Source organism: Hemitrygon akajei, chromosome 8 (genome assembly GCF_048418815.1).
Source record: "Hemitrygon akajei chromosome 8, sHemAka1.3, whole genome shotgun sequence".
NCBI classification, from domain to species: domain Eukaryota; kingdom Metazoa; phylum Chordata; class Chondrichthyes; order Myliobatiformes; family Dasyatidae; genus Hemitrygon; species Hemitrygon akajei.
Genome location: NC_133131.1, coordinates 118,781,393 through 118,805,100, shown reverse-complemented (window position 1 = coordinate 118,805,100; position 23,708 = coordinate 118,781,393). Strand labels below are relative to the sequence as shown.

Genomic DNA, 23,708 nt, shown 5'->3' with positions numbered 1-23,708 from the left:
AAGAAAATCTGCAGATGCTGGAAATCCAAGCAACGCACACAAAATGCTGGAGGAACTCAGCAGGCCAGGTAGCACCTATAGAGAAGAGTACAGTCGATATTTTGTATCGAGACCCTTTAGCAGGAGTGGAGTCCTCTGAAGGGTCTCGGCCCAAAATGTCGACTGTACTCTTTTCCATAGATGCTACCTGGTCTGCCAAGTTCCTCCAGCATTTTGTGTGTGTTGCATTTATTAAGGACTCATCGTTTTCCTGGTGACAGTTTCAAGTGACTATAGCTTGCACTTGCTTTGTGATGCCTATTCTGTTTCCACCTCAGATGCACTTACTAAAAATTTTATAAAAATATTATATTCATCTTGGTTACAAATATTCCTCCTCCATATATTAAGTGGATAGGAAGTTGCCTTTTCTTGAGGCATCAGTTTATTGATCAGTAACACTGACAAGAGATACTTTAATTATTTTTGTGACAAAATACACACCCTCTTTGACCAGTGCTCCCAATGACCATCAGCACTAACAACAAATTCAAAGATTGTTTCTTCTTCTTCAGTCACTGGAAGCTGCAGAGGTGCAGCATGATTCCGCAGAAAACTTTCCATTTTAGCTCTGTCATCCAATTCCAGAAGCGCTCCAACTGACCACATAACAGCAAAAATGAATAACCGTTCCACCTGCTCCGGGCTAGGCTGCTTGTCTTCGGTTTCTGGCAACAGGCCCTAAAAGAAGTTGAGTTTTATGGTTTACTTGGTATGAAATCTTTAATGAGACAAATAAATATTCTTATATTATTTCACCATTGCATTACCTGCAGAAGGTCAATGGCTTGTTTAATGTACATACATTCCAGAATTTGCATCTTCGGTGACACAGCAGTGAAGACAAAACTGATTAGATCCTTCGGAAGATGAAATCAAACATTAAAATGTATAATTATAAAGTGCACCAAGTGCTATGAGGAAAATATATTACAAACTTAAATACACATTATTAATAATTTTCAGCAAAGATTATTGGAATTTTTATTATACACTGTCACAAATTAAAGTTAGATGCTAGTGAGCAGAACTAAAAATCAAGAGAACTTTTGGATTACAGACCACAGAGTTCCACCACAGCTAGAGTCAGAAGTCCAATCATTCACAAAAATAAATATTGAAACAAATTGCTGAAAATCTATTACCAAAAATTGAAGGCAAGCACATCAATAACTAAAAATGGTAACCTTTTAATTGCTGTGAAATATTAGTAAAGCTGAACATAATCAAAAATAGAACTATGAATACCTGGAAAACATTATCAAAACAGTTCCAAAGTTGTTCAGATAGTGCTTTGGGCAATTTTTGAAGCCATGCTTTAAGTACAGGTCTCCAGTCTAGGACTGAAGAACTCATGAACACCATACCATTTCGGGATACAGTGGCTGGAGAGGCATTGTCAATGTTATGGGGTTCAAATACAATTTTACAGTTTGGTGCCATTGGGATGCGATCACCATTCGCTAGTGTAAGAGTTTTGTTATCATCTAAAACGGAGTTAAGGTTCTCAATCCAAATGGCATCTACAGGTCCATCCAATACTATCCAAATGTGTTCTCCCTGCAAGACAAGTATGTAATATAATTCATCAGCTGAAATTTTACCAGTACTAATGAAAAATTAGCAATTATATGCATGTATCTATAAAAATCTTGTCACTGTCAATACCAAATTTTCAAAAAGCTCCTTCCTTGTTTTTTGCAGGTTTCATTGTTTTGGTTATACATTACTATTTTGTTATAAATGTAATTGCTTTGGCTCATTTAGAGTTAATTTTAACCAGATATGCACAAAATAAACAATTCCTATTACAACTTGATAACACATGAGGCTACGCATCATGAACTTCTAGCTCAATAAGCATATGTTGCTCACGTACATATACAAAAGTTAATTGCACTTGAATAGAATCATTAACATACCTTCTTTGCTTTCAATGTTTTCCTCCACAGAGTTGAAAAAATACCATCTGTCCAATCATTTGTTGCAACATCCAAGGTACCAAACATTTGGGAGGCTGTTATTGCCTTTGGATTCATTCGCATTTCTTTGTGTGGTGCTCCACAGTCTGTCATAGCTTTCATCAAGGTATTGATACATTTTGTTTTCCCCGCGCCGCTAGGACCGAGAGTCATCATACCTAACAGTTTGTTTTACAAAAGTATCATGTATTACAAGACAGACAAAACTACTCTTAACTAAGATCAACATCGTTGACACTTTAGATTAATGAACTTTCACAGATAAGCTTGACTTGCTAAATATTTCCAGCATCTACAGTTTTTGCATTTGGACCGGTACTTATCCAGTTATTTGAAGAAGGTATTAGAAGAATAACAGATATAAATCAAACTTGATGAAAATATCCATTAAATAGCTGCTGAAAATTTATGTATTCATTGTAAATTTAGTCCACCTTTCAATAAAATGCTTCATTACCATGTCGAACTCTTTGAGTTTCATAGAGTTGAATCAGCTTTAGGATCCAAGGAGGATGGTAGATAATTCCTGCATCTGTGGTTTGCTTCTCAATGGCAGCTTCTAGCTCGGGGTAGCCAGCTTTATCCAATGTAATCCCAGGAAACAGATCATTTATTAAACTCATAAACAGAGGCTCATCTTCATCCACCTAAAACATAATAAATATTCTTTAATGCTTTCATATTTTCACCTCATAATCTGTTCTTTCAGAATTGCAATACATGAAGAGAAGCTTGGAGGGATAGATTTCCAAAGGCGAGATTCTGATCATTATTTACTAATTGTGTAAAGTAGCTGAAATGGAACAAACAATATAAGTACAACAGGAGAGATTTTCAACACATTATTGTCCATTTGGCTCTTAGGACTCCAGATGAAACAAAACTACACACAGTGTTTAGCTGGGCCTGCATACAAGTGGCTAATAAATGAATAGGGCTATGGCACTTCATACAAAAGTGCAAAGAGGTACCCAGAAGTGCAATTGGTACCCCTAGAACATTATTTCCTATTCGTCTGAGTTTCTCTGCTTTTTGTTCACCAAAATAACAGGGAAGAAATTATCTATTCTAAAATACAACAAACTTTACTAAGCTTTCTAACACATGCTTCAAATAAGTTTAAAGGTTTTCTTTACATTATAGAAAATTTCCAGTACCAGAAGAATCTAAATCTAGAATTCATTGATTTAAGAATCACAAATAATTTTTCTTATGTGACCAGCGATTAGGTTTTAGAGGATATTGCCTCTTTGGAAACAAGTCTATTGTAATTTTTGAAAGGAAACTGAGTAATTAGTTGAAGGAGAAAAAACTGAAGGGATATTGAGGAATAATAAGAAATTTTAACTTTTTGAATGGCCGAATTCAGAATAGCCTCTTTCTGTGCTGTATTACTCTATATGCCTTTGATACAGATAAAGGAGAAATGACCATCTTCATTTTTGGTAAAAGAGCATTTTGGAAGTGATAAGTTGCAGGTAAAGATCCCAAGGAGGCAATAGGAAATCAAGATTGAGGTGTGGGGTTTGAAATTAGAGTTGCTTTAGAACAGAATACTATGGACAAATAACGTTAAATATATTCTTTTATACAATATCGAGGCAGTCCTTAATGGGAAGTGAATAATGCTCATATATTGATCAGGTCTACGTGATGTTAACAGTGCAATTAAAATCAATGAATTGGTATAAAAATCTGTTTTTTCAAGATGGAATGATGCAGTTTCACAGTACATACCAGTTTAGAAAGATTCATGTCCCGCAGAACTCTCATGACCACTGTCTTCTCAGGCTCACTTGGGTTTGATCTCTTAACAGCACCCAGAGTCCTCAGCACAGACAAAATGTTACGCAAACCAAAGTCATAATGCACCTGCCAATATTTGATGATAATTAGATAACATTGTAACGCAACAAACAATAGTAAATGCTAATATGTTGTAGAAGTTAGATAATAGCCAGAATATAAGTTACCATTTTGTGAAATACCATAAATTTCAGTACTGTCAATATATATATGTTGAGCTCATAATTAGTTCCACCACACGTTTTCAATATTAGCATATTTATTAAATTGTTATTTAATTTATCATAAAATTCTTACATTTCACTAGCTTTATAATCTCATCATTGCATTTTATTAATGGAAACATTCCGTTTGAAAATGTATGACAACAGTTTCAAGCACAGTTTGCATTTGTGTTCAGATAAGCTGACCATGCACCACTGGCCACTGCAGTGGCTTCAACACATACTTGAGGTTGACAATCCAGTGTAGGCCTCAGTGATCATCAGGGAGCATTTACTTCAGATGAATTGTTAATGCAAGATGCTGCATGACGTATCAAAGTTTCTGAACGATCCCAAGGCACTAATTTGATGAAAGGAAGTTTTCCTCTTTATCCGATCAATGGGTGTCACTCAAACAGCCTAATTTTCATCATCAACCTTTCTTTTTGTAATATCTTCCTGTATGCAGTTTGGCTCTGACGTTTTCTTTACTACAATTGAGGTCAACAACATAAGTGGCTAGAATGTGCTTTGTGAATGGTGCTTTATAAATGCAAGTTATTTATTTTTTCAATTTTATAGCCTCGAAAATAAAATCTATTCTAAGCACTGCTATAAGTTATTCAGTGAGAAAAGCTTGCATGGAGTTCAAAGATTTGTGACCCAAAATTACCTACCCGTAGCTGCTCACACTCTCTGTTGAACAGTATGAGAAGGACAAGCTTATTTTTTGTGGACCCATCTTTGTCAATTTATGTTCCTAATCTAGATCTGAACTCAAATCTGAGGCCTTAGATCTCAGCAAGGTCTTGCAACATTTATGCTATCATGTGGAGGAAGGAACTATAATGATCCAAGCCCAAGAAACAGCTCAAGAAAACTGACACCCAGCTGTGATTTCTGGCTCAATTATAAAATCTGTCAATGTTTTGAGTGTTGCTGACAAGCTAAAATACTCTTAAACATTCAAATAAGTTTCCAAAATGTGTATTTTTTAAAAAGAAATCAAGTTATAAAATACATAAAGGCTTAAAAACAATTAAATTAACCCAATTACTTTAAATTATTTAATATTTGTCCTTGAGAGTATTTATTTCTATACTATTAAATAAAAGCATTGTTTCTGCAATAGGCTAGATCTGTGGATTGCCCAGGTCTGACTGCTGAGGAATTACAATTTCCACTTTTGCATCTGGACTCCAGCAATAAAAAAGAATCATGAACAGGCTGGTAAAGGCAGGCAGGGAAGATTGTAACTTTGATATTTGCACAGATATCTGAGCAATTAAATGATTAGACTGGGAATTGATCCAACAACCTCCTGCTTCAGAGATAAGTGTGTTACAACTGAGCCGCAATTGATATATCAAACTAAATTAATATCTGTCTGACATGGTTGATGCATGTCTAAATAAACTAAGACATGAAAAAGGATCGAGTGCTTTCCCAGCATATATGACAAATAAACTCCTCTCAAATAAATGCACACATATACTCAGGTTAACTGTTTCTGTATATTATTGGGACTTGTCTAAGTACAGGTTGACCTTTGCTAATCCAAATACCTGTAATCCGGTTCCTTCGATAATCCAGCACTGATTTCCAATTTTCTGCGCAACTGTAATTTCAAATTTCCCAGGCCACCGTACTAATCTGTTGTGCATTGTTTTGGTTGCGTTAGGTCTGTTCATGTCTTGTAAGCACAGACAGGCGATTCTTGCTTGTTTTCCTGCATTTATTAATATCATTTGCGTGAGGTGCGGCTGCCCGGCACCCGCCCTTCTCACCCGCCAGCAGCGGGGGAGCTGGCACGCGCTAGGTCAGTCCACCTGCTCACCCGCCTGCTGGCAGTCGCACACTACCCTCCGGCGTCGCCTACAACCTCAGAACAGTTGTGGCGACCTGCTGAATTTAAGCATATTACTAAGCGGAGGAAAAGAAACTAATGAGGATTCCCTCAATAACTACGAGTGAAGAGGAAGAACCCAGCGCCGAATCCCCGGCCGCCTGGCGGTCGCGTGAAATGTGGCATATAGACCTTCTTTCTCTGACCTCTGCTTCTGCTCACCCAGATGTGCTGCCACCAACATCAACAGTTTTTGAAGAAACTGTTGTGCCAGTTTCAGCACCAGTTCCTGATGCTTCACTCATTTTTCAAGATGAAGATGTTGATGATCCTGACAACCCCACACTTGCAGACATGTAACTTTGCCTGAAGGTATATTAAACGTCTCACTTTAGAAGCAGAAGTGCTCAACTGTTCTGTATAAATTAATTCCTGGTCATTTACCTGTACCCTTTATTTTATCTGTGCCTGTACAGTACATTACTTAATTAAAATTTCGCTTGCTACTCATTTAATATTTCTGTTTCATTATTATCTAACGTACTGATTTACATGATATTATAAAGGTATGATGAGGCAGTTAGCTATTGCTTAATGCGATCCTTCTGTAGTTCCGCATTTTCACCAATCCAGCACTCCTCAGATCTCAATGGAGCTGGATTATAGAAGGTCAACCTGTGTTAAAATGTTTTAACTTACTCAGCTATTATTTGAATTGTGACAGGTGCAGTATTACATATAAGCAGCAAAGAACTGTTCATAATTGTTTCGGTCCAACGCTCCAAAAGCTGAAGCTAGAGAGAAGTACTCTTCAGTTTTAATTGTGCATACCTTACCAGCAAATGCCAACAGTTCCAAATGGAATCATCATCATTTAACCCTTAACTGGCAGGAAGTCCAGAACTTCCTCAAGCTGGTTAAGACAGGATACAAAAATTAATTATAATCATCAGTTTTGATGGAGATGGAAGGAGCGATCACTATAATCTTCAAATGTTTGTTTGATACTGATAAGGTCACAAAGGTTTGGTAACCCACATGTGAATGTGAGATACAAGAATGGCTATATGGATATTCACAATAGCCACATTCTGGTCAGTATATGCTGGTATGTAGGATGCCAATATCAAATAATCAGCAAAATAAATTAACAGATACTTGGAGAGATGCACAGATTTGAAATGCCTGACTATATTTAACTAATTCATTGACTTTTTTTGTTGATCGAACAGAAAATGAAATGGAATTTTAAGACAAAAATATGAGGTAATGCGTTTTGGCAGAATCTACAGCAAAAAACAAAGACAAAGAATGGTGAAACTAGAGGTGATGAATTATTTCTAAAAGGAATAGACTAGGCAGCAGGTATGGCTTCTATAATCCAATTGGTCAGCATCTGTACTATAAGGACTTGCTGAGCTACAAATGCAGAAGTCCCAATATCACTGAAGAAAAATAATAATACAAGCATTGCATGCTGTTACTGGATTCCTCATGGACTCCAAAGGCATTTTATCTTGTGGGTTTCCTCAGAATTTACACTGGATCACTGTACATAACTGTATCATGTGAAGGGAATTGGCCTGATGCATAATCCATCATCCTAATAGTTTCAATGGGGGCTACAAGACAGAAGATATTCAGAAAAGGAGAAGACACCTGTAAAATTGTTGTTAGTTGGTTTACCGTTCTCATTACTTCTTTAATTTTGTAATTTTAAAAACTTCATGTTTAATAGTTTTTAAATGTCACTAAATAGCAAGCAATTATGAACTCTTATATATTGTAATTAAGTTTTAATTTTCTCAGAAAGATGCCTGCAACATGCTGCCAGAGGCGGTTGTGGAAGCAGATAGACAGCAGCATTTAAGAAGCATTCAGACAGATATGTGAACAGGCAGGTAATCGAGGGAGGTAGACCACATGCAGACAGATATGCTGTTTAAATTGGCATCATGGTTGATACAGATGTCATGGACCTAAAAGCCTATTCCTGTGCTCTACTATTCTCTGCCCAAGCTGTCACATCCGTTAATCTGGAGATGGGCTTTGTCAGAGTTAAAACTTTTAGAGGCTGCCTGCAAGCAGAATTTTTTTAATGATTAATGATGGCTCAGCTCAGGCTGGGTCTCAATAGGCCAATTACTTAGGCCCACTATATCTGGGTAGTTACAGCAAGATTCAGTTGAAAGTCCCGACCCTCCAAAGTTAAAAAAGATCTGAGGAATTCTTATCGAATGGAACAATAGAATAAACTATAACATACAATAGTTAGGTTTACCTGTTTAGATAACTGCTCCTCACAGAGTTTGTAGAGTGTATAAAACTTCCGACTGAGGATCTGGTTATCACGGAAACCGGCACTGGCTAACTTGACTCGCATGATAATAGCACGATCTGGCACCATCATGGCTACGGACCGGAACTGAATCTTTAGATTTTCAGGTAGTTCCTGACGTCCTGCATAACCTGGATTCTAAAATTAAAAATGATAGAAGCAATTACTTGCAAAGTATAAACACTGCACTATTTAAATTTTACTGAAATGTCATATTCCAGAGAAATCTCTGCAGTTGTATTTTGTTTGAACTCAAAATTAATCTTTTTTTTGATATTGAATTTTCCCTTACCATAGTTAGAAATATACCAAACTCTCTGTCCATTTCTACGGTGTCACCATCAGTGAACAGAAAATGTGACTTTTTGTTCTTCTTACACTGTAGTACAATATAAATTTGTTGAGCGGCTACTGATAGCACAGGCAACTCAATACGATTAAATTCATCAAAGCAACCCCATGCACCAGACTGTGCCAAACCTGAAAACAAAAGAATATTTCACATGTCGAATACTCAAATTTGTTTGATGATTTATCTACTGAATCCACCACTACACGTCAAAATTAGTTAATTGATTATAAAGTATTTTGTGGAACATGAAGTTAAAAGAAAGTATAACAAACACACAAATAGAAGAAAATTGGGGCAGGAATTCTGCCCACTTTCCTCAGGCCTGTATCCAGTACTTTCAGTGCAGCCTCCTCTACGTTGGTGACACCCAACATAGAATGGAGGAGTACTTTCACTCTGTCCACAACAAGCAGGATTTCCCGGAGGTCAACCACTTTAATTCCAGCCCCATTACCATTCGGACATGTGGGTCGATGGCCTCAGCTACTACCACGATAAGGCCAATGTCAGTTTGGCTGAGCAATACCTGTGGTGTTGGGAAATCACATCTGGGTAGTCTCCAACCTGATGCCATCAGCAGCAATTTCTCTAGTTTCCAGTAATTTCTCCACTCCCTTCTCCTTCTCTCTTTATCCATTCCCCATTTTGGATCCCCTCTGACCTCTTATTTTTCTCTTCACCTGCCTATCACCTCCATCTGGTGCCCGTCCTTCTTCCCTTTCTCCCACGATCCACTCTTGTCACCTATCAGATTCCCTCTTCTCCAGCCCTTTACCTTTTATCCCTATCTCTCCTAGCTTCTCACTTCACCTCCCCGTCCCCCAGCCACTGACCTTCCCTCATTTGGATTCGCCTATCACATTCTAGCTTGCACTCCTTCTCCTCCCCCCCACCTTTTTTATACTTGCTTCTTTCCACCTTCTTTTCCAGTTCTGATGAAAGGTCTCAGCCCAAATCACTGACCTTTTATACTTTTCCATGGTGCTGCATGACCTGCAGAGTTTCTCCAGCATTATGTGTGTGCTAATTAGAATGGTGAATTGCTTTTAGAGTGCTTATAATGTTACTATATTGTTTCTTAAGTAAGAGAAGCAAAATTGTAGACAGTGCACCAGGCATTTGCCAACATCCTGTAAAATCACATCAATGCTTCTCTATTTTTAAATTCTAGCTTCATAGCAACAAAGGCCAATATGATATTTACCTTCTTAACTACTCATAACAATATGTAATTACTAATTTCTTTTCAATTGCTCTCCCAAAATATTGCACCTCTGAAATTCTAGCATATAATATAGCTAGTAATAATATAGCATGCAACAGTATATAATGTATGTATTGTAAACTGCACATTCTCAAACAAAGTAAGAAATTACCCCTTACCTTTATAGATGCGGCCTAGACCTCTATAGTCCATCTGATCTGAGCAATTAAATACAACGACGTACTTGCCGAGACACTTCCCCATGTCTTTGGTAGTTTCTGTCTTCCCTGTGCCTGCAGGTCCTGCTGGTGCACCACCCATGCTCATCCCCAAGGCCTGAGACAGTGTAATATAACATCTGAAATGTTCATTAAAAAGAAATAAGTTTTATATTGTGAAATAACAATAAGTGGTAGGAAAGAATCTATTACTGAAGGAGATAAAAAGGAAAAGGTCTAAAGTATGACTTTGAAAAGCTAACATAGTTTTCAAAATGTGATTTTGACTGGCAAACCTCACTAAGGACATATCAGAGAGAATAGGGAAGTGTAAAGAAGTGGAAGCAATAGACTTAAATCTATAAAAAACATTTGATAAAGTGGATAAAAAGTAATGATTAATGTCAGCATATGTGGTGTCAGGAGACAGAATGGATAGCTAAATGGTTGAAAGATAGAGAAGAGAGCAGTTCAGACATGCTATAAAATCTCATTTAATTTGTTCTGGAACCACTGTTTTACACAATTTATATTACTGATTTATACTTTGGTCAAAAGAATCTTTTTCAAAATTTGCAGATACATAGTGTTACGACTGTGCCCCAACTCTGAGGGGCCGAAGGGTACAAAGTAGCCCCCTCCTTTTTGAGAATCACAAGATCGCTATTAATGCGGGTCTGGGACCCAGGAAATGAGAGAGACACACAGAATCCACAAGGGGTTTGGTATGTCCTGGCCCCTCAGCGATACAAAGCCACGGAAAACGGCCATTGTCTCTTGGAGACGGAATTGTGTATTGAGTACTGTACTATTTATTTGAAGCCCTCAGGGAATGACCAAAAGTGGGCTGGTTGAAGGGTGGCATCATTCCAACCTGATTGACATCTGAGACCCTGTGAGTAAGGATAAAAGAAGGTCTGGGGAACAACCCCTTTAGACGCACCAGGAGAAACGCTGGAAATCCCGTGACAGCGTTTAATAGCGACAGCCAGTGGAGGGCCCATGTGTGTCCTTTCCTGTTGCCTGGGATTGAGGCCTTACCACGGAAGACGGCTTAGCTAAAGAAGAGATCACCACCAATGACATTTCAAAGGATCGACATCATAAAAAGGAAAACGGGCAAGTTCTAAAAATCCGTCTCTCTCTCCAACCAAAAGCTGCAGCCTGAATGAACTTGAGTGACTTTTATATTTCCATCGGACAATACATTATCCCCTAGACAACGATAGAGCTATTTCTTATTCATTATTATTATACCCGCGCTTTTAGATTTAGTATTGACGATGTATATTATCTGTATGTTTGCATTGATATTATTTTTGTGTATTTTTATCAATAAATACTGTTAAAAATAGTACCATCAGACTTCAACGGACCTCTCTATCTTTGCTGGTAAGTGACCCAGTTATGGGGTACGTAACAATAGAATGGCAATGTACAGTTGTATGCATTTGTTCCTGATGGTATCCAAGTGCAGAGTATATTAACAATGTGTTTTAAATATTCAGCATAATACAAACAAAAGACTTTTTCCCAAAGTAGATTTCTTACCTGTCAGTTAGTGGTGTTATTACAAGTCTATCTGTACAGCCCAGGTATTCATTGCAATAGCAGAACTCAACATCTGTGATCTGAATAACACATTTGTCTGTGTCCTCTACAAAGTAAAACCGGGATTGCTTTTGCCATTCAAAGTCAGATGGAGATTTAATGTTCATTCGAACCTAATACAATATTGCCAGAAATAACAGGATTACAAACATCCGACATCATGTTGCAATAACATTTGTTTTAGAAAACAAGACTACATACCAGATCATCAAAAATATCTTTCTGGTGTACATGGATGGTGATAAGGGTTTCATATTTTGTTCGTTCCATTTTTGTTAATTCTTGAGTTGTCATATCAATCAAGTCATTAAGCATATCCAGAAATGCCTGATTTGTTGTTTGCATTATCTGTACAAAACAAATATTTAATGTTTCAATATGTTTAGAGTTATATTATTCAGATTTTGTGTTTGGGTAGATATCTTACATCTCACACTCATGTAATAATTACATTATATTCAGCAATGTAAACATTATGCCTGCTACCTTACCTAAGTTTTGGAACATATTTCAAAAAATTGTGAACAAGCCACTAAGACTTAATTATGACTACTTGTCACATATTAATTGCTGTATTGGCTAAAATTAGCAGAGACGGAGGCAAAAAAAATCCCAGAAGTGTTTAAATGGAAATGAGGAATGGATGGGAGGGGGGCAGAGATCCCAAGAGAGGATGACAGCAAGACCAAGGCACCAGGAATAGCCAAGAAGGAGGCTAGAGATGCTTGTAATATCAGAGTGTTGGCCAATCTGGCCTATTGAATTAAAGGTCTGATATTGAGGATGCGTAATGCAATGCTATTCTTCCACAGCACAACTATTTGGAACAATATATCTTTAAGTAAATAGGCAATGGAATGTGAATATTGCTGGCAGTTCTTTAAAAGATGTTAGTGAACTCCAACCTTGAAACATTGTCCATGTGGTGTACAGACTCTTAAAGTACAAACGGGGCCGATAAACTTAGAAATTTACTACTCAGAGGCAGGTCAGAAGGCTGAATAGAATAACAAGGGGAAAAAAACATGGAGCATTAGATAAAGCTGGCTAGCAATATAAAAACAAATATTTCTACAGATAACTACAAATGTATATGCCAAACACGAAAGGACATGTTTTTAAGGTTAGAGGATGGAAGTTTGAAGGCATGTGAGAGGCATGTTTTTTTTTAATAGAGAGTGCAATAGGTGCCTTGAATGAATACCAGGGATCTGAAATGGAAGTAGGCAATTTGGTGGAGTTTTAGGTACATATGAGAATGGGAGGAGCATGGAGGAAAGTGATGATTGCTATTGAAGTTTGTCGAATAATTGTCTGTCTCTGTTCGAAAGCTGTCCCAACCAGACTTCCACATTTCCCTAAAGAATGAGATCATCAAAGAAATCAGATAACGTGTCCACAGTTCAGTCTGAAAGTGCACTATTTTAGAAAGTTGCATAATAAAACTTAATCCTGTAATAAAAAGAGAAATTGGTTTTAGACAATTTTCAGCATAAAGTCATACAGTTTGGAAACAGGCCCTTTGCTAACAAGCCTGTGCTGAGCATCAAGCACCTCTTTATACTAATCCCATTTTATTATTGAAACAGAGAATCATACTGCACACAAATGGGCCTCTCTGCTCACCTCATCGATGCCGATCATGTTGCCTATCTTTGCTAATGCCCTTTATCTGCATTAGGCCTTCATCCCACTATCTGCTTCTACCACCTCTCTGGCAGTTCAAGTTTCTGTTAACATCCCCCAGATTCAAGACAGTAGAGCCAGTTTGCTGTGACTGATTAACCCATTAACTTGAACATCAGTGGGATGACAGAGGGAGCTGCAGCATCCAGAGGAAAACCACATTTGCAAAGTCGGCATGAATAGCTCTTGAGGTCAGGATTGAACCGAGGTTACTGCATCGGTGAGGCTGCAGCTCTACTGGGTGCACAACGGTGTATCTGTGGCACTCAGATAGGCAAATGGAAAGGAAATACTAAGTCAGGAAGAGGTTCCATTAGAAGACTGAAAGATTTGTTGAAGTTTTAAGGTGTTTCTAAAAAAAAGGAAACATTAACAAAATGAGTATTGATCCTATTGTAATTGATTCTGGCAATTAATGGAAAACAAGGAGATAGCAGATGAATTAATGGTACATGGACTGAAACAAGAGTGACTGAAACAAACTTAATATTTAATTTCCATTACCTTTTTATCAAATCTGGCATTATTCAAAGCTTCTTCAGAATTTTTCGTCCAGATCATCTGAATACCTAACAAACCTATCTGTGCGGGGAACATGTTTTGAAACTCGTATAGTTTAATTTCACTATCAGTGATTGCTATTGAAGCTTGTCGAATAATACTGTGAATTGTCTTTCTGACTCCATTCAGGAGCTGCCCCAGCCAGACTTCCACATTGCCCTAAAGGATAAGAGAATCAAATAAATCAGATAATATGTCAACAGTTCACTCTGAAAGCATACAGTTTAGACAGGTTGTATTAAAAGTTGTATAATCATGTAATAAAAAGACAAATCACATTATAACAGTTTTAGCATGGTCATTTTATAACCAAACTTCTATCATTCTCAGTGATCCTATGTCAATAACATCATAAATGTACCATGTTTTATCTACCCTAAAATGTGGGAGTGACAACAGAAGCAAGGCAAACAGCATCAACTCAATGTACCCAGAACATTTATTTTGCATCTCAATCATGTTCTTTCCTGCATGAGTAAATCTCCTTCTAGAACATAAAATAAAGAACAGTACAGCAATAGACAGACCATTCAGCCCCTGATGTTGTGCCAATCTTAATGCCAAATTATACTAAATATCTTCCTCCTGTACGTCATCCATGTTCCCTCATTTCTTTCATATTTACATGTCTACCTAAAAACCTCAAACTCCACTAAACTGCCTGCTTCCAGTACAGACCCTGGTACACATTCCAGGCACCACCATCCTCTGCATTACAAAAAATGTCTCTCATGTCACCTTTAAACTTCCCTCCTCTAATTTAAAAAACAGCCCTCTCAAGATTTACATTTTTACCCTGGAGAAAAGACTCCAGATGTCTATCCTATCTATGCTTTTCATTACTTTGAAATTTTCTATCATTTCTCCCCTCAATCTCTAATACGCTAGGGAGATCAACCAAAGTTTGTCCAACCTTTCCTTATACCTCATACCCTCTAATTAAGGCAGCATCCCGGTAAACCTCTTCTGCACCCTATCCACATCTTTCCTATAATGGGGTGACAGAGTACACACAGTAGTGCAAGCGCAGTCTAACTAAAGTTTTATATAGCTGGAGCATGACTTCCTTACTCTAGTGAACAACACCCCTAACAATGAAGACAAGCATGCCATATGCCTTTTTTTTAATCATCTTATTCACTTACATAGCCACTTTCAGTGAACCATGGACCTGGATTCCCAGCACTACCTTCTCCTTAAGCAGGTTCCTGTTTACACGATCCTCTGATTCCTTTTCCTTGACAAGTAATGACACAGGATACTCATGTAGTAGGTCAACCACTTACTCTTGGTCCAAGCACAATTTTTTTCCTTTATCTTTGAATGGACCTACCCTTTCCTTTGTTATCCTCTTTTTTAACATAAGTATATAATCTTGGGATTATACTTGATCCTGTTCACTAAGATCATTTCATGACCCTTTCTGACTTTCCTTATCACTTGCTTGAGCACTTTCCTGGCAGCTTGATATTCCACAAGGGCCAGTCTGATTTTAGTTTCCTAAACCTTCCATATGCTTCCTTTTCCTTGCTGACTAAATTTAGGACCTCGCATGCATCTAAGGTTCCCTTATCTTACCACCCTTGGCCTTATCTTTTTCAATCTCTTTATTATTATTAATAATATTATGAACAAAATACAACTGATATATTAATAAAGGGATTACAAACATACAAATTCCCATTGCACATGAAAGAATACATAAGCAATGATTACAGTATAAATGAGTTTTCCCAAAACATGGACCATACAGTATATGTATGAACAAGGTAAATCTAGGTATTTCTATGATTATAATAACATATCATTAACAGAATATGTAGGTCCCAAATTCTGATCAGCTGGGCTTTAAACAACAGATGTGGACTTGTCCAACAGGAGATGCTGGCAATCAATGTCCACTAGTTCCTGTCTTCATCAGCACATGCAAAATACTGAAGGAACTCAGCGGGTCAAGCAGCATCTTTGGAGTAAAATGAACAGTTGACGCTTCAGGTTGACTATTCAATCTTTTTATGGATGTTGCTTGACATGCTGAGTTCCTCCAGCATTCTGTGTGTTTATCCCAGTATCTGCAGTCTCTCTTGCATCCTATCTCCTGTCTTATGCTGTTCTAATTTGTCTTCCTCCAATTTAGCAGATTCCCACAAGATCCAACTTTATCCTTACTCATAACTATCTTAAAACACAGTAAGTCATCATCACTATTGCCAAAATGTTCACCCACTATCAGTTCTGAAACCCATCCTGGTTTATTTCCCAAAACTAGGTCCAATATGTTCTCTCCTCTCATTCGACTCTTCACATACTGTTTCAAGATCGCTGTTGAATACACTGAAGAAATGCTGCTCCACCTAAGCTTCCTGCATTCAGGACATCCTTATCGATGCTAGGGAAGTTAAGATGCCCCACTATGTCAACACTGTTGTTTCAGCATGTTTCCATAATCTGTCTACATATCTGTTCATCCTCCTCCCAGTGACTATTGAGAGACCTATAGTATTATCCCATCAGCATAATTGCACCTATCCTATTTCTGAGCTTCACGCAAATTGCTTCTGTGGACGAGTCCTCCAGTATGTCCTCTCTGTGTACTACTGTGATGTTCTCCCTTAGTAGTGCAACCCCTCCACCTCTTTTACTCCTCCCTCTATCATAAATAAAGCAATGAAACTCAGAGGTGTTGAGCTGCCAGTCTTGTCCCAACAACAACCAGACAAGCAGACCTCAGTAATCACTTTTCAGTTTCATGAATGAAACTTTCAGTGATTCAGTTTCAGATCAGCGTGGCCTTACCTTGAATAACTTTATTTTCTGTTTACTTGCCTCTTGTTTCCATTCTTTCTCTTTCATCGTATTGTAATCAACTTGGTTTAGTAATTGTTCACAACTGCAGTTTGTAGTAACATATCTAATTTTCTACTTCATTTTCCAGTGTAATTCAATATTCTATGTTTCTCTTGATGTCCACAAATCATCACTATTCCCAAAATGTTCATCCACTATCACATCTGTAACCTGTCCTGGCTCATTTCCAAAATTAGGACCAAATCTATCAATTCATTTTGATTTAGCACAATTGACTGGGACTTCACAGCCTCTTGATTGAAGAATTCAAGAGATTCATCACCTTCTGAATGATGGACTTCTGCTTCACAATACTCCAGTGCAGTTTCAACAAGAATCTATTCAATTGCAATGAAGGTCACTTGTCCTGTAATCAAACCCTCTTGTAATGTAAGCTAACATACAAATTACTTTCCTAACTTCCTAATTGATCGAACTGTTCTATAGATTTGCTGAGTATGCCTGCAGGAAAATTAATCTCAGAGTTATATATGGTGATATATACCTACTTGGATAATAAAAGTTACTTTGAACCTCGAATCTGTCACTTCTTTCCACATTCTCCCAATCTGCCTTGGTCCTTCTGCCCCACCACCTATCTTCATATCATCCACAAATCTGGCCACAAAGCCATTAACCCTGGCATCCAAATCATTAACAAATAACATGAAAAGAAGTGGTCCCAACACTATCCCCTGTGGAACACCAGTAGTCACTGGCAGCCAACCAGAAAAGGCTCCCTTTATTCCCACTCTTTGCCTCCTGTCTGCCAGCCGATCTTCTATCCATGCTAGTACCTTTCCTGTAATACAATGGGCTCTTATCTTGTTCAGCAGCCACGTGTGCAGCACCTTGTCAAAGGCCTTCTGAAAATTCATGTAAACAACATCCACTGACTATTCTTCAACTAATAGGCTAACTGGCCTATTATTTCCTTTTTTCTACCTCTCTCCCTTCTTAATGAGTGGAGAAACATTTGCAATTTCCAGTCTCTGGAACCATTCTAGAATCTATTGATTCTTGAAACATTATTTAAAAGGCCTCCATGGTATCTCATTGTCCTTTTTACATGCCTTTTCTATCTCCCATTGTAAGTTGTAGCCCAGATCCTGGCTGCTGTTCAGATGCCTGTATATAACTCCCATCAGGAATTAAATTCTTACCCTTGCAGTTTCTTAACTCTACCCACAAGGATTCTACATCTTCTGATCGATGCCCTGAGTGCTCATTATCTATTCTACTTGTACATTTTTAAAGAACTCCAGCAGTTTATTCAAATATCACTTTCCCTTCATAAATCCAGTAGCTAAACCATTTCCATTTCAAAGATCTCGCATTGTCAATCACTATTTTGCATGCCATGCTTTGATTTAGGTCTACCCAGGACAGGACTTTTCCTACTTCATTGAAATCAATCTTACTCTGATTGACTATTCTTCCCATGAAGTAATTTATATTGTTTTCCATTCCTGTTCCAAACATTTGATATTATGATAACGATTTCCAAAATGATTCTTCTTTTGTTAGGTTTTGTTCACTTCCCAGAACCCAGGGTCATTCGATGTATCAAGTGCAGCGATTAACAAGCAAGAAACTGCCTACCCTGATGCTTTAAAATCATTGCCAGGGACTTCAATCAAGCTTGCTTGAAGAAATCTCTGTCCTATTATGACAGAGGTTAAAGAGCTAGGCTCCAGAAGTAAGTATAATGAAGAGGTGGTCATGGGAGGCAGAGAAGTGATGCAGGACTGTTTCAAGTCAGTGGACTGGGCCATGTTCAAGGACTTAACAAAGGATCTGAATGAATACGTCACAGTTGTCACAGACTTTGGAAATCAGTCATGGATGACCATTTCCCCAGAAAATCATTTAGAGTTTGCCCAAACAGAAGCCCTGGATGAACCCAGTGATTTGCAATGTGCCATTCAGGGCCAGATCAGTGGTGTTCAGGTCTGGTGATCAAGTAAAATACAGAAGTTTCAGGTACAGCCTTCAGAAAGCCATCTCACGTGTGAAATGGCAATTCTGGACCAAACTGCAGTCACTGAAGGATGCTTGAATGCTGTGTCAAGGCTTAAATGCTATTAGCTCTGACAAAGTAAAACCAAGTGACGTATTGTATGTGACAACAAGGTTTCACTCCCAGATAAGGTCAATGCTTTTTACGCTCACTTTGACTCAGAAAATATGGAGATACCTTCATAAACTCCCACAGCCCCTAATGACTCTGTGATTTCAGGCTCTGAGGCCAACGTGAGAGCATCTTTCAGGAGGGTGAAGCCACAGACAGCATCTACCTCAGACAGGGTATCTGGCTAAGTACTGAAGACTTGTGCTGATCAACCGGTTGGAGTGTTCAGTGAGATCTTTAACCTCTCATTTTGGCATTCTGAGGTACCTACCTGCTTCAAGCAGGCTTCAGTTATACAGGTGCCCAAGAAGAACAGCGGTGCTCTGGCAGGATAGATTAGAGGGCTCGTCTAGGGAGGCTATTTGGGTGGAACTGAGGAATGGAAAAGGTGTAGTAACACTTATAGGGGTGTATATTGGACAACCTAATGGGGAGCGAGAATTGGAGGAGCAAATTTGCAAGGAGATAGCAGATATTTGTAGTAAGCACAGGGTTGTGATTGTGGGGGTTTTAATTTTCCACACATAGACTGGGAAGCCCATATTGTAAAAGGGATGGATGGTTTGGAGTTCGTAAAATGTGTGCAGGATAGTTTTTTGCAGCAATACATAGTGGTACCGACTAGAGAAGGGGCAATGTTGGATCTTCTGTTAGGGAATGAAATAGGTCAGGTGACGGAGGTATGTGTTGGGGAGTACTTCGGGACCAGTGATCACAATACCATTAGTTTCAATAAAATTATGGAGAAGTATAGGACTAGACCCAAGGTTAAGATTTTTGATTGGAGAAAGGCTAACTTTGAGGAGATGCGAAAGGATTTAGAAGGAGGGGATTGGCACAATTTGTTTTATGGGAAGGATGTAATAGAGAAAAGGAGGTCATTTAAAGGTGAAATTTTGAGGGTACAGAATCTTTATGTTCGTGTTAGGTTGAAAGGAAAGGCTGATAGTTTGAGAGAGCCATGGTTTTCAAGGGATATTGGAAACTTGGTTAGGAAAAAGAGAGGTATCTACAATAAATATAGGAGGCATGGAGTAAATGAGGTGCTTGAGGAATATAAAGGATGTAAGAAGAATCTTAAGAAAGAAATTAGAAAAGCTAAAAGAAGATACGAGGTTGCTTTGGCAAGTAAGGTGAAAATAAATCCGAAGGGTTTCTATAGTTATATTAATAGCAAAAGGATAGTGAGGGATAAAATTGGTCCCTTAAAGAATCAGAGTGGACGGCTATGTGTAGAGCCGAAAGAGATGGGGGAGATTTTGAACAATTTCTTTTCTTTGGTATTCACTAAGGAGAAAGATATTGAATTGTGTAAGGTAAGGGAAAGAAGTAGGGAAGTTATGGAAACTATGACGACTAAAGAGGAGGAAGTACTGGTGCTTTTAAGGAATATAAAAGTAGATAAATCTCCAGGTCCTGACAAGATATTCCCTAGGACCTTGAGGGAAATTAGTGCAGAAATAGCAGGGGCTCTGACAGAAATATTTCAAATGTCATCAGAAACAGGGATGGTGCTGGAGGATTGGCGCATTGCTCATGTGGTTCCATTGTTTAAAAAGGATTCTAAGAATAAACTTAGCAATTATAGGCCTGTCAGTTTGACGTCAGTGGTGGGTAAATTAATGGAAAGTATTCTTAGAGATGGCATATATAATTATCTGGATAGACAGGGTCTGATTAGGAACAGTCAGCATGGATTTGTGCGTGGAAGGTCATGTTTGACAAATTGAATTTTTTGAAGGGGTTATGAGGAAAGTTGACGAGGGTAAAGCAGTGGATGTTGTCTATATGGACTTCAGTAAGGCCTTTGACAAGGTTCCTCATGGAAGGTTAGTTAGGAAGGTTCAATCGTTAGGTATTAATCTTGAAGTAGTAAAATAGATTCAACAGTGGCTGGAAGGGAGATGCCAGAGAGTAGTGGTGGATAACTGTTTGTCAGGTTGGAGACTGGTGACTAGTGGTGTGCCTCAGGGATCTGTACTGGGTCCAATGTTGTTTGTCATATACATTAATGATCTGGGTGATGGGGTGGTAAATTGGATTAGTAAGTATGCAGATGATACTAAGATAGGTGGCGTTCTGGATAATGAAGTAGGTTTTCAAAGCTTGCAGAGAGATTTAGGCCAGTTAGAAGAGTGGGCAGAACGATGGCAGATGGAGTTTAATGCTGATAAGTGTGAGGTGCTACATTTTGGTAGGAATAATCCAAATAGGACATACATGGTAAATAGTAGGGCATTGAAGAATGCAGTAGAACAGAGTGATCTAGGAATAATGGTCCATAGTTCCCTGAAGGTGGAATCTCATGTGGATAAGGTGGTGAAGAAAGCTTTTGGCATGTTGGCCTTTATAAATCAGAGCATTGAGTATAGGAGTTGGGATGTAATGTTAAAATTGTACAAGGCATTGGTAAGGCCGAATTTGGAGTATTGTGTACAGTTCTGGTCACCGAATTATAGGAAAGATGTCAACAAAATAGAGAGAGTACAGAGAAGATTTACTAGAATGTTACCTGGGTTTCAGCACCTAAATTACAGGGAAAGGTTGAACAAGTTAGGTCTTTATTCTTTGCAGCATAGAAGGTTGAGGGGGTACTTGATAGAGGTATTTAAAATGATGAGGGGGATAGATAGGGTTGACGTGGAGAGTCGGGGAGATTCAAACAAGAGGACATGAGTTGAGTGTTAGGGGGCAAAAGCTTAAGGGTAACACAAGGGGGAACTTCTTTACTCAGAGAGTGGTAGCTGTGTGGAACGAGCTTCCAGTAGAAGTGGTAGAGGCAGGTTCGGTATTGTCATTTAAAGTAAAATTGGATAGGTATATGGACAGGAAAGGAATGGAGGGTTATGGGCTGAGTGCGGGCCAGTGGGACTAGGTGAGAGTAAGTATTTGGCACGGACTAGAAGGGCCGAGATGGCCTGTTTCCATGCTGTAATTGTTATATGGTTAAGAACATGGTAACCTGCTTCAATGACTATCATCCAGTAGCACTTACATCCACTGCGATGAAATGCTTTGGGAGGTTGGTGATGAACCATATCAACTCCTGCCAGAGGAGTGACTTGGATTGATTCCAATAGGGTAGGAGCTTAGGAGGTTTAATGGCACCTAACAGTGACTCCTTTGCTTGCATCTTTGGAAACAGCTCTATTTCCATCTTTAATTTCTCTATTTTCCCTTTCAAGTTCTTTTGAAGATCTTGACCTGGAGTTACATGCTGACTATGGTTCTTTGCAGGAATGGGACCTACTCTCGGGGTTTAACGGATGATCGTTGTTCAGCCTAAGAGCTTTGTTCGCCTTCAGAGTACCAAGATTTCATGGCTCTGGAAATGGGGGGGGGGGGGGGGGCAATCAGAGGTCGATGCCTCTTCAGGAGATCGGAGTGTCATTGGAGATGGAAGATCGCTGGCTGTGTCCCCAGAGACCCGAGATCTTTGGGCACAGAGTTTGGAAAAAGCAATGCAACGTACTTTTAACATCATAAACCAGTGAGCTGCTTGTTATGTTATCCCTCTCACCCTTATTAGGGAGAGAGAAAGCCTGTGGTATGTCAAATACTGGATGAACAAGTAGTCTTTGGAGTACTGAAAGTCCGCTTCTTTGCTATTGCTTTGCTCATGCTTGAGTGCTCGGTGGCGGGTGCCGATGCTTTTCTTTCCCGGTGGGAGAGGGGGAAATTGTTGTTTACTGCTGCTTACATGCGGGAGGGAGGGGAGCTGGGGGGGGGGGGGAGGCTTTGGGGTTCTAACATTTAACTGTCATTCATTCGTTGGGGCACTCCTCTGTTTTCATGGATGTTTGTGAAGAAGAAGCATTTCAGGATGTATATTGTATACATTTCTCTGACATTAAATGTACCTTTGAAACCTTTGAATATGCCTACCATCACAAAAGTTCAACAGCAGATGCCATTGGTTCTTCACTGAATCCTGGAACATCTGGACAGTAAATATGCATAGATAAGGATGTTCTTTATCAACAACAGCTTGGCATTCAATGCAATCATCCCCTTAAAACTCATCAATAAGATCCAAGATCTAGACCTCAATACCTCCTTGTGCAACTAGAGCCTCAATTTTCTCTCTTGCAGACCCCAGTCGGTTCAGATTGGCAACAATATCTCCTCCACAATCAACATCAGTTCAAGTGCACCACAAGGCTGCATGATTAGACCCTGCTCTACTCACTTTATATTATGACTGTGAGGCTAAGCATAGCTCCAATGGCATATTTAAGTTTACTGACGACTTCACTGTCATTGGCTGAATCAAAGGTGGTGAAGAATCAGCATATAGGAGGGAAACTGAAAATCAGAGAACTAATTATTAATTACAGGAGGAGGAAACCAGAACTCCATGAACCTATGTTCAGCAGGAGATCAAAATGGAGAAGGTTAGCAACTTAAAATTCCTCTGCATTATTACTTCAGAGGATCTGTCCAGGGCCCAGCACGTAAGTGCTATTGCAAAGAAACAATGCAGTGCCTCTACTTTTTTAGAAGTCTGCAAAGATTCAGCATGTCATCTAAAACTTTGACAAAGTTATACAGACGTGTGGTGGAGAGTATATTGACTGGTTGCATCATGACCTGGTATGGAAACACCATTGCCAAAGGAAAAGCCTATGAAAAATAATGGATACAGCCCAGTCCATCTCAGGTAAACCCCTTGCCACCATTGAGCACATCTACACTGACCGCTGTTGAAGGAAATCAGCATTCATCATCAGAGACCCCTACCATCCAGGCAATGCTCTCTTCTCACTGCTGCCATCAGGAAGGAGGTACAGATGCCTCAGGATCAAATTGTATTTAAGAATAGTTATTACCCCTCAACAATCAGGCTCTTGAACCAGAGGGAATAACTTCATGCAAATTCACTAC

General features: G+C 38.8%; 1 protein-coding gene across 1 annotated transcript in view; it reads right to left on the bottom strand.

Annotated features, from left to right (window-relative positions):
* The window catches only part of dnah5l (dynein, axonemal, heavy chain 5 like), a gene marked incomplete at its 5' end in the record, with an annotated part of 260,289 nt that overhangs the window by 144,289 nt on the left and 92,292 nt on the right, over positions 1-23,708 (bottom strand). Inside the window, 12 exons of the mRNA XM_073055303.1 lie at positions 484-720; positions 810-899; positions 1,288-1,599; positions 1,962-2,179; positions 2,479-2,668; positions 3,759-3,893; positions 8,158-8,352; positions 8,507-8,694; positions 9,950-10,128; positions 11,540-11,712; positions 11,801-11,947; positions 13,790-14,005. Coding sequence (XP_072911404.1) covers positions 484-720; positions 810-899; positions 1,288-1,599; positions 1,962-2,179; positions 2,479-2,668; positions 3,759-3,893; positions 8,158-8,352; positions 8,507-8,694; positions 9,950-10,128; positions 11,540-11,712; positions 11,801-11,947; positions 13,790-14,005 — 2,280 coding nt within the window. The remainder of the gene's footprint in view (positions 1-483; positions 721-809; positions 900-1,287; positions 1,600-1,961; positions 2,180-2,478; positions 2,669-3,758; positions 3,894-8,157; positions 8,353-8,506; positions 8,695-9,949; positions 10,129-11,539; positions 11,713-11,800; positions 11,948-13,789; positions 14,006-23,708) is intronic.